General features: G+C 38.3%; 1 protein-coding gene across 2 annotated transcripts in view; it reads right to left on the bottom strand.

Moving 5' to 3' along the window:
• Positions 1–6118: 6118 nt before the first annotated feature.
• DCUN1D2 (defective in cullin neddylation 1 domain containing 2) overlaps positions 6119–12371 on the bottom strand; it is a 37648-nt gene continuing 31395 nt past the window's right edge. For both annotated transcript variants that reach the window (XM_006272469.4, XM_006272470.4), the window contains exons 6-7: positions 8639–8735; positions 6119–6674 (exon numbers count right to left, since the gene is read on the bottom strand). In XM_006272469.4, the coding sequence (XP_006272531.1) occupies positions 6595–6674; positions 8639–8735 (177 nt within the window). In that variant the 3' untranslated portion in view covers positions 6119–6594. The remainder of the gene's footprint in view (positions 6675–8638; positions 8736–12371) is intronic.

Genomic DNA, 12371 nt, shown 5'->3' with positions numbered 1-12371 from the left:
CCCAGCCGCCCCGGCGCTGTAATAGGTGGGGCCAGGGTTTCAAAGGAGACCAGACCCAGTAGTGCTGACAGGGCATGTGGCAGGACAGGGAGCTGTTCTGGGACTGGGATCTTGCAACAGTGACAGCATGGGCCAGGACAGAGCTGCAATTTGTTGCCTGCATGCCCCATGCTCACCACTGCAAGATCCTGGCCCCAGAGCAGCTCCCCGTCCAGCCACATACCCTCCCAGTGCTGCTGGGGCTGATCTCCATGGAAAGCCTGGCTCCACACTGTCACAGTACCACAGAAACCAGCCAGAGCTGCAGCAGAAGGTCCATGGCAGGGGGGAATCGGGGTGAAGGGGTGGTCAGGCACAGGTATAGGGGGCAATGGGTAGGAAGACAAGAGGCACTTCACCCCCCTGCCACTGCTTTCCCCATCACAGTAGTGGGAAGAAATTCATTTAAGATGGCCCCCCAATACTTAAATTATAGATGTGGAAAACTATAATTTTTAAATTTTCTATGTCTAGAATCTAATTACTGGGGGGGTGTATTAAATTTGAAGTCATCTTAGATTTGGGTAAGTACAGTATATGTTCTTTGTAGTAGTGTTGGAGCCATGTTATAGCCATGATGGTCCAGGAAATATGAGATTATGAAGTTGATCCAATAAAAGATAGAACCCCCAGAAATCCTTGCTTCCTACATATGTTCCTTGTACTCATTTAATACTTTTTAGGTAACGGCACCATACTTAAAAGGATTCTGATATTATTGAAAATGAAAGGAAAATACTATGGACATAATGCATGGCATCTTGTAACAAGTTAAAAAAATTCTTCAAAAAATCAAATCTATTTGAGATTACAGGGGATTTATGCAAGCAGACAACATTTTGATCAGGAGACAATGGCCAATACTTATTCTTTTAAAAACTGACTTGGATTTTTAGCACCCCAACTGTTATTGCAATAATGATTAATTAAAACTATGTTAGTCAGGGCCAAAATCATCTTTTCATCTGCATTCATAAAGCATCAAGTATAACAGGATCTTGGTGTATGACAGGGGCTCAAATGTGACACAGTATACAAATTATCATCATAAACCGAAGTTGTCACAAGAATCTTGGATGACTGACACTTCTTCCTCCCTTCCACCCCAAATAAACATCTCCAACAATGAGTACCCCAATACCATGTTGGAATATAGGTGCAGAATCAACTCTAATGGAAGAAAAACACATGCTACCTACCATCACCTGGGTTTTCCTTGGTCTCTTGTTGATAGGCTTGAGCCTGTTTACTACAGCTTGCAAGATCTCAGCCAGAGGTCATGTTTTTATGGTTGTCAAAATAAACTGCTCAGCTTCAGCAACAATTATTCCTATAAAAGTAATGTTAATACTCACAGCAGGGAAGAGCATGTGTGATTAACAGCTGCAAACAAAACAGCATGTAGAAACAGAGCCAATGGACAGCCTGGAGGGACTTCTCACTGTTCGAAAAGCTAAATTTCCAGGCCTAAAAATCTTGCATAAGAATTGAAGTGAAAACTGGAATGGTATGGATATCTGATCTTGGGGGCTGAGGATGAGAAAATGTAAGCAAGGCTTTTTACTCTCTTTAGGGAAACAGAGTAAGAAAGGAGTGAGGCATTGTCAGGAATTATGCTAAAAGCACTGCAACTGATGTTTTTGAGTAAGGTACACTGACTCCAAATGGAAGGAGATTGTAGAGATACTTAATTTTATTCCCAAACCAAGCAAAACAAGAGGGCATGGACACTTATGGTATAGACGTGAGAACTCTAGCATCCACATCTAGTTATTCCCCAAATAAAGACAGGATCATTTATGGGATATGACTCCACCTAACAGGAGAGGTTGTTGACTGAAACAAGTTTAACCTAAGAAAAATGTTTTCCAAATAGCAGGAAAAAGGATTGACACAGTAAGAGAGAGTTACCAGTGCAGAACAAATACAAGCCCAAAGCAGGAAGCTGGCTGGAGATAATGTGGGAATGCAGGGTACATACCTGGAAGGTAATATGGAACCCAAAAAGAAAGTGTCCTCTATGAGCACCAGTGCAAGGTTTGAGAAACAAAATGATTTTATTGTTGGAGTATCACTCACTCATCCAATTTCATGGATAACCTTTTGGCAGATATCTTTGGGTATGAATGAATGCCTATGGGCATGAAGCTCAGCTCTTGAGATGTTATAATGTGAAGCGAGTCAGGTTCTAAAGGGATGTACAGCCATTAAAATTGTAGCCGACTATCCTTCTTGTAGAAAAGGAGAGATGAAGGAAGAGGAAAATTAAGGACTGTAATATCAAGCTCCTACAACAAAACAAGTGCTATGCATGAAGCTAAGGAAGACTGAGGTCCACTAAATTGGATCTCTGTTGCTTTCTGAAAGACTCTGCCTGGATCTTGAAAAACAGAGCAAACATTAAAGCATATGAGAAGTAGTATATTTGCTAGTAAAAGCCCAGACAGTTGGGGCTACTTGCAGGTCACCAAGGGAGATTCTTTTTCCCACCATGTTGGTAAGGTGGTGTAAGTGAAAACAAGAATAGAAGAGGGCACCAAGTGCTGCTCGTTTTTACAGAAAGTGCAAGCAGAAAGGCGTATGGTATCCGTTTCTCAACCCCCTCCTCTCAGGAGGCTCCAGTTGCTCTAACTCAGACACATACAACATTTAAAATTGTCCATATTATTCCTATTTAAAAAGAAATCAAAACCCCCTTTATTTTCTGCCCCAACCTCCTCATTTTTCTGCTAACAAAATAGAGTGTATGACAAGTAAACAAAACATCCTAGCATAGCAGTCCACGCTGTTTAACTGGCGTCCTTTACCCTTACACTTTGAAGGTTAACAGACTGGAGCTCAGGCAGTTGCTTTGGTCACTATACTGTTCCTTAATGAATCCATCACTGCAGCTCAACACAGCAGGAAGAGTCTAAGCCTTTCTGAAAAGTAAGAGCTTGGAGTGAAGCAAAATGCCCTTTTAAGAACAAACAGGAAAAAAACTCTGTTTTTGTTACATATTTGCCAGTCTCCGAATGATCCAGCTATATAAAAAAAACCCCAAACACACACAAAAAACAACAAAAAAAACCTTACCATTCCAAACAAACCATTACACAGACAAAAATCATACAAACAATGTGTGCAATTGATTTTGATGCATTATGTTGAAAGTCTATTTATTCTTTTTGCATTCCCACAACATTTACAAATGTACAGCTTACTTAGCAGCAAGACTCTCAGGTGCATCGCATGAGTGAATGCCTATGGGTTCGCTCTCCTTAACATGGTATACATAAAATAATCACATTGATTTAGAACTGTCAAGTACAAATGCCGTGACTCAGTTTCAGATATTCTAAACAAGTCAAACCAAATTGGCACAAACTTCAAAAAAAAAAAAAAAATACACACACACACACACACACACACACACCCCCCCCCCCCCCCATATGTCTAGGCATTAATACTATATGCATTGAACAGCCTAAAGTTTTTCTGTATAATTTGCTTTTATAAAATTGGTCATCCTACATATTATCACTATACCAGTTTACTGAAAAGCCAAGTCAGAGTCAACCCCTTTGAGTAGATCAGAATACAGGACAGCAATAATTGGCAAGTATGCATCTGAAGTTTTTACTTTGCTTTGTGATGCCTCAGAATGAATAGCTAAGGGATATTGTTCTGTGCTATTATGTGAGGGGATGTTAGCTAAATTCCAGACTGCCTCAGAGATTTAGAAAACTGAAAACAGCACTGAAGGAAGGTACTCCACCCAGATGAAGTGCAACCTTTCAAGCAACTAATTTCCCTTGAAGCTGCTCTGTTCAGTCTCTCATACAACAGGTGTTTGCCATGAAGAGCCTCCACAAAAATTATATTTAAAAGCAGGTGAGTAAAGATGCATTTGAGGGAAACTGCAGTGCATCGGGACCACTGAACATCCTCCTCCTGTGAGACTAACTAAAAAGATAACCCCAACTCAGATGGGAAGCTCATCTGAGCAACTACATTAGTGCTTTCACCTTATTTTCTCTCAGTAAAAAAGGATTTTACACTGTGTATGAATTTTAAAAGTTGAAGAGGTTGTTTGATGGACTGAATCTATAGAAGTTCAGCATGAACAAATGTTGCACAAGCTCTGCTATAATGCAAGCCATTAGTTGTTTAAAGGATCTACAGAGTATGTTAATTCATGCTTGTTTTGTACTGTATGCATACATTTCAGGTTACAATTTTCTAAGAAATAAGCATTCTACTAAATTTGACTGGCAGCTGTGGCTGACATAACTGGATATTAAATGCTCTCTATGTAATAGCTACAGATGCTATACCTTGGGGTTTTTTCCCCCCTCTGAAAAAACAATGCAATTCTTCCTGCTTTTTTAAATTTGCCTTATTTGACTTCTGTAGAATAAACTATGCACTTAAATGTATTTCTACACAGATGCATAAGCTTAGTTAAGAAGCTGGTAGAGGACTGTTTTAGATGTAGTATTATTTCTTAGTTCCTATAAATATTAACTCCCACGTAGAAAGGAGACAGGCATCTAAAGACAGAGATACTGACATCTAGTGGCTAACTGAAAACAAGATATAAGGTTCACAAAAACTCAAGAGGGGTAAAACTAGACTAAGAATAAAAACCCACTGAATGGTTTATTTGTACCATGCCTGAGGTGGAACTTATTAAAGAAAATGTGCCAATTCAAAAATATGCAGACTTCCCCCTTCCACATGTATGAGTTTCATTTGTTCATACTGTTAAAAAGGAAGAAAGAATGAAGGTAAAATTTCCTTACTCGGCATGTTACATATTGATAGATAAATATTTATTTATATTTATTATGAGCTGCCGCTGACATATCTGAAACTCAACCACTTAAAAACTCTAAACGTTAGAGCTGTTTTAGTACTATGAATATCGCATCTTCATGATTTATGAATAAAAGTGGTGTATTAAGTCACAAGATGTTTAAAATTATCTTACATACGATCTAAATATTAAAAATACCAATAAATTATGTAACTTAGTTAACGTCCTATCAGTTCCAAGGTCTTGTGTCAGTTCAACTCTTATACAGAGTTCAACTCTTAAATCAAGTAGTTGTAAATATTCCACAACTCTTTAACAAACTTCTAGTGACTACAACAGACTCAGTGTGATGAGGTAGAATTTACAAAAGCCCTGTGTGTTAAAATATGTGAAAGTTTCCAGTGAAATCTCTTTCTTATACGTACATTTTATAATCAGGGATAGGAAGTCATTATAGAGAAAGAGAAGACTGGTCCTTGAGCTATACCAGAGCAGTCTATATGGAGGGATATAGAAGGGGAAAACAGCTGACTGACCTAAAGTTAGACCTGGTATAAACAGATACAACTCCACAGATGTCAGAGGTACTGCACCTATTTACACCTTCATTATTATTCAATTTTTATTTTACCAGAATACTTGGGTGCTGAAGTTTTTAGTGTAGAGAAAAAAAAAGTCTTCCAAAGTCCAAAAGTTTTCCCAGATTGGTATTGAAATATGTTATCTGTACTGTGGTTATAGTCTGTCTGTAGGTTTGCTTCTGTTTCGGGAGCAAACAAAGGAACTGCATGCACAGAAGACTGCATTTGCCTGGAATTTTTTTATCATACATTGCAGGGTAACAACAAAAAAAAAATCTTCCAATCTCACCAATTCATTACATACAAAAAATAAAACAGAAAATGTGAAATTGAAGAATAACTAAATTGTACTTAACTATGACACTTGAATTATAAAAAGGTGTCTTTGGTTAAGTGTCTTTTTTTTTCTTTTTTAATAAAGGTAAGGAATAGCCAACCAACAGTGCAAATCCTATTCAAAGCATCTTTGGAGTCACAATACAATGTAGAGTAGCAATTGCTAACTAATTTGACTAAACACTTCATGAACACTGATGAAGTTAATTCTAATGTGAGAAAAAAAGCCAGGTACAATCAATCTATACATTAGAAAATGTAAAAATATAAAATTAGAATCCTGGCTTCAAGTAAAAAAAAAATATCAGTAAGTATTTTGTCATAAGTTTATATGATTAGGACTAATTCACAAAGCTGACCTGTATAAAAATACAACATACTACGTAAGTTTTATTTAGGGATTTAATTTATATACCACAAATACTGCTTTTAATATAAGTACAATATAATACAGTTTTAATTATGTAACTGCTGGTGTTCACCTTGGATCATGAACTGAATGGCATGCTGTGCTGTCAGAACTTCAATAAAATGGCCTCTAGTTAAACTTCTCCAAAGTATAAAATCATGCAAAAATCTACATCCTATATGATACACCCAGTACAATAATTGAAGCCAATATCCTACGAGCAGCCTGGACTATCTTCTGAGTTTGTTCTTGCAGTGTCCATAAGTCAGCCATCATTTCCTTTAGGCAGAAAGGAGCAATCTCAGTTTTGTCACTGGCGTCTCACCGTGACCACTGAAACCAGCAACAGTGTGCGCGGTTATTGGCCAAAATGTCTTCGTTACCTGATGCAGTTCAGACTGCAAACTTAGTCTATTATGAAGAGTCTGTGGTTAGGATGTTTTACGCTTTCCTCCTGTGACTACTGGTCGTGCATACTCCACAAAATCGTCTATGAGAACAGGCCATGCTCCTAAATAAAAACCAAAAAATGGTTCATAATTTAAGAGAAACCTGTTTAGTCTTTAAATACAAATGATCACAAGTTCACAGCATGATATTACTTAGATGTTGGACTGACTATAATGTAGTGACTGCATAATCTTTCAGAAAATATAAAAATGTGCCTAAACAGTAAAAAAGCATAAACGCTAAAGCATATTCTCTCTCAACCGCATTACTGGGGAGGAGTATAAGTGTATTGCATGGGCATGCAGGGAGAAAAATCAGGAAAGCCAAGGCATGATTTAAAAATGTAACTAGTAAGAGACATAAAAGACAAAAAAAAAAAATAAAAAAAAAATCTACAAGTATATCAGAAGTAAGAGGAAGACCAAGGAAAGCACAGGCCCCTTACTGAATACAGAGGGTAATAAGAGATGCAGAGAAGGCCTGTTTAATGCATTTTTCACTTCAGTCTTCACAAATAAGGCTAGCTATCAGTTGATGAGTGCAGTGGGCACAGTCAGGATAGGGAGGTCATAAACAGCTTAAAGTAGGTAAAGAACTAGTTAAGGATTACTTAAAGAACCTGGATGTTTAAGTCAGCAGGGCTAGATGGGATACATCCTGGAGTACTGAAGGAATGGGCTGAGGTAATTTCAGAACCAGTGGCTATTAGAGACCTTATGGAGGTCAGGTGAGGTCCTGGCTGACTGCAAAAGGGCAAATATATAGCCCATCTTTAAGAAAGGGGAGACTGAGGATCTGGGGAATTACAGACTGGACAGTCTGATCTCAATAGCAGGAAAGATCTAGGAGCAGATCATCAAGGAGTCCGTTTCTATGCATTCGGAGAAGAAAAAAACCCAAAAAACTATCAGGAACAGCCAACATGGATTCATCAAGAGTAAGTCATGCCTGACCATCCTGATTCCCTTCTATGACAAGGTGATGGGCTCTGTGGATAGGGTTGGGGAGAGAAGAAAGGAAAAAACAGTGGATGTGATGTACTTTGACTTAGTCAAGCCCTTATCATGGTAAACTAAGGAAATACAGACTAGATTAAAAACACTCCTAGGTGTATATATAATTGGCTGGATTTTCATGCTCAAAGAATATTCATCAGTGACCAATTGTCTAGTTGGGTGAAGGTATCAAGTCGGGTAGCCAGGGACCTGTTCTAGGTTTTAATATTCTTTAATATCTTTATTGATGATTTGGGAGATGTGATTGAGTATAGTTAGCAGATTTGTAGAGGATACTAAATTGGGTGGAGTTGCAGACATTCTGGAAAGTAGGACTAACATCCAGAAGGATTTTGATAAACTGGAGTAATGGTCTGAAATCAATAATGTTACAGCATACTCTATGTTACAAGAACACGTTTAAAATTGTATTAATACAACTGAAATGTAATTTTATCCTATTAAAGGCATTCATATCGTAATACAGAATACTCTTGTGCACAAAGTTATTCCAACATTGGTGTTTTTAGGCTAGAGGATGTTAGTGTAAATATTTGAATGAGAACATGTAGATGCTAAGAAATATTTCTTTTAATATTTTATTAACAGAGTTAAGGACCAGTATCATGTTTAAACCAATTATGAATTAATATTTCCATAAGCAGAGTTAACTAACTCCCACACTTGTGCACACTAAAACATTTATATGCATTTTTGCCATGAAAGAGTAATAAAGCAACATTCAGTTAAAAATTAACAATCCTTATTGTAAAAAAATTCAGTTTTAATGCGACTTTTGTAACATAACACATTGGACAGCACACACTGAAGCAGTAGAGTCAAGAATTATTTACTTTTTCTGTTCAGCCTAATAGAGATACATTTTTGGCAATAAATATGATATGGTATATTTGTGGTTAAACACCTAATGTAAATACATTAAGATACATAAGATTCAAATTTCTTTGTGTTTATTTAAAACTATCCCAATTTTACTACATCTAGTTTAAAAAAATGTAATACTTGTTACCTTCTTCATCATAGTTAGACATATCATCTGCAATCATATTTCCAAAGTCTAACAGAAGATTCCATGTATCTTTTGGGATTGATCTTTTATGATGTTCCTATATAATATGAAAACAAATTGCATTATAATAAAACTATTACAGAATTTGAAAATAATCTGTAACACCCAGTTTTTCCAAAAAAGAAAATGTCACATAGTTAAATATGATTATGATAATGCTCTCCACTAAATCCGGCAGCTTTCCAATAATACCATGAAATAAAATGCTGCTTGAAAGAGGTAATCGTATAAACTGTACTGAACAGTTGCTTTTACTTCTTCTACTGTGCTCCCATTATTGTTTTTTAAGAGCTGTGACTTGTACAGGACTAGAGCCACACATTGAACTGGAGTGATAAAATATAGAATTGTTCAGTAAGTGAGTACTGTCCATCCTGTATTAGATGGAGGCAGGGGGATCATGCAAGTTACAGCACAGGATCACACAATTAAAGATTACATCATAAGGCATAAAAGGACCTATGCTAAAATATCAACCAAAACAGTTCTCAGTTCAACATTTGCAATCCCAGTTACTTCAACTTGCTGGTAGCCTTTGCATGATATGACCATGTTTCTTAATTTCTCTCCCTAATTCAGAGTTGATATGCACCTTTCCATTGCCAGGAGATATAGGAAAAAGATGTCAGAGATTATGAAGATTTGCAAGTATGATGTACAAGTATGATGTACTTCCATAGACAGAGAAAGCGCAGGTGGAAATAAGGATGGTAGGAAGAAGCCAGGAGGTTGTGGCCTCCAACCAAAGCATACGGCAACAGCAAACTGGATATACCACCAAAAATTTTTAGGACTAGTCCTATATGGGGCCAAAGTACACCAATCACACTTCACGCACATGTACATGATAGGCCCCTATTGTATTACTGACATTTCAAAAATGCTGTTTCCACTGCCTCACACAGACTTTAGAAGAGTTACAGCAACAAAGGAATACAGTATTTGTAAACCATAGCTACCTTAGGATATGAAATCAGGCATTCACAAAGCTCAAAGCTTTTTAAGACTGAAATATGCAGTTGAATTGAAAGTGCACACTGATGAGTTTTGTTTATAAAGACACAAATTCAGTTTACACCTGTTAACCTAAATTAGCAGGATGCTTACAGAGAATATCCTCCTATGCTGCATTAATTCTGGGAAAACACTAAAATACAGAGTATTAGTCACACAAAAATTAAAAGATTAAAAAGTTGCAAAGCCAAGCACTCGCGTTATGAAATATCACGATTTAAGGTTACCTATGCAACCTTAACATGGCTCCCTCATGAATATGCATGATGATATATTATTTCATCACCATCTTTTCTCACATACCACACCTTCAAATAAGACACACACCTTGTTTTGGGGAAGGCAGAATGAAGAAAAAAGATTTTTCTAGAACTATAGCCACACAGACTGGAGTGCCCAATTTTCAGCTCACTCACCCTGCCTTTTCTGCTCAGGCAAAAGCTATAATTTTCGCCCTTTCACAGATGAAAAAAAGTCAGCAGCTGTTGGCTACTCCACCAAAAGCTAAAACTGTAGCTGAAGAGTGAACTCTGTGGGCAGATCTAGGATTCTGACAACAGATAAAATATTCTGCAGACTGTGAAGTAGAAGAGAGGAGAGACCAGGAGCAGCAAGCAGACAGCAAAATTGCTGAAGACAGGGTAGATTGATTAGTGAAACTTCAAGACAATCATAAAGGAGAGAAAATTGTTAACACCTGTGAAATGAAAAGCAAATCAGCAGGAATCAGGTAGATTATAATGAGTCATTAAGTCAACTGACTGCATCAGTGTTGCCCAAATAAGAAATGCCAGTGTTGTTTCTGGGCAGGAGATTTTAAATTTTGGGTGGAGCAGGAATCAAAATAGAGTGAGACCATAATACTTAGGCTTGGCAGGATTTAATTTTTAATGGCTAGATGTTGATAAACATCAATTTCACTTGACACTTACAGGTCAATTACTGAAATTTGTAGAAAGGAGACATTAAAAAAAATCCAGGATGGAGGCAAAGAAATCTGGGTCTGGGACACTGCACGTGTACACACACAAGCATGGGAGCTGCTGCAGGAGCTGGAGGCTGCACTGGTAAGGCTGTGATGGGCTGGAAGGGAGGGCTGGTAGCAGCAGGGAGCCCAGTGCTGCCTGCCAATTGCTCTGCCCAGGTCCCAGCTAAGGCAGGAGACAAACTCCCACACAGCCTGGCATGCCCATCCAGGCTGGGAAAAGGGCGAAATTCCCGCTGGGCCAGGCTCCACTGGAGTTTGGCCCCTGCCCCAGCTGGGACCTGGACAGAGTGAGGGGCTAGTGGCACAAGCCTCCCAAGTGCTACCAGCCCTGCCCCTCCAAACCATGCTTCTGGCACAGGCTTACCAGCACAGCTTTCAGCTCCTGCAGCAGCTGTCACATGTATGCGCGCGCTAAATTGATAAAAATGGAACACCCCTAATTGTCCGCAATTCTGAAAACTTCAGTTGATAAAAATCTAAATAAATGCTTAAAAATAAACATACAAAAAACTAGAACTCTTGATTCCAAAATGATACCTTTTATTAGACCCACTGGAAAATGGCAAGAAAATTGTCCTTTTCTGCAAGCTTTCGGGAATCAAAGTCCCTTTGTCAGGCTCTGGGAAAAGTGTGGATGGTACAAGATGGTAAAAAGTCCCCATAGGTCGGAAATAAACTTCATTTTTACACAGAGGGATCTGAAGATGGAAGTCTGTCCCTCTGGGTCCATGAGAGTGTCTTTGTGAGCTGTGTTGAGTAGCTCTTTGATGTGTTGATCAGGTAGAATTCCTTCCCTGAAGGTGTCAGATGGTAGGTAGGGAGGCAAAAAAAAAGTCCTTGTTGTTCTGCAATGAAGTTTAAAATCCAGAATTGGCTGAAATTCGGCATCTTCCATGTTTCAGGGGTGTACTTGGTAGCCATGTTGGTCTTGTACCATCTACACTTTTACCAGAGCCTGACGAAGGGACTTTGATTCCCGAAAGCTTGCAGAAAAGGGACAATTTTCTTGCCATTTTCCAGTTGGTCTAATAAAAGGTATCAATTTGGAACCAAGAGTTCTAGTTTTTATGCACGTCTTTTTGTTTTAGACCAACACGGCTACCAAGTACACCCCTAAAAATAAACGTCAATTTTAGCCATCAAAATAATAATAAAAAAAAATAAAAAAACTGAATTCTGCCAATAGAAAACTGCACCCCTCCTGAATCTGTAATGCTGGACTCCACACCTCTCTCCATGCAAGTGCTGGTACATTCTAAAGCACAGACTCTTTGCTCAACTCCTCCAACCCACAGATATAAAGCAGAGGGCTTTCCCATCCTTGTCATCTCCCAGGCCCAGAACTGATCACAGCTGACCAGAGCTGCAATGCAGGAAAAGTGCTGCTCAGCACAGATGAAATCTTTAGAGTTTGTTTATAATGCTCTATCAAATCTCCTGAATATGTGAAACTACAGTTTTCCAGAGGCTTTCAATCTGATTAGAGTCAGGCAGGTTTTACATGGCAAGAGTTGAAGGCACATCTGTGACAAAAGATGGCACTCCTAGCAAATTTCACGCCTCTATTGAAAAGTATGAGGATGCTAGCAGACACAGTTTTTCAAAGAAAAAGTAACCCAAAACATTCAACACAGGCTAAATGCAAGTTTCAGTTGCCTCTTTATAGAACTG

The sequence above is a fragment of the Alligator mississippiensis genome, chromosome 1 (assembly GCF_030867095.1).
Source record: "Alligator mississippiensis isolate rAllMis1 chromosome 1, rAllMis1, whole genome shotgun sequence".
Lineage (NCBI taxonomy): Eukaryota > Metazoa > Chordata > Crocodylia > Alligatoridae > Alligator > Alligator mississippiensis.
This window is presented reverse-complemented; position numbering and strand designations above follow the sequence as displayed.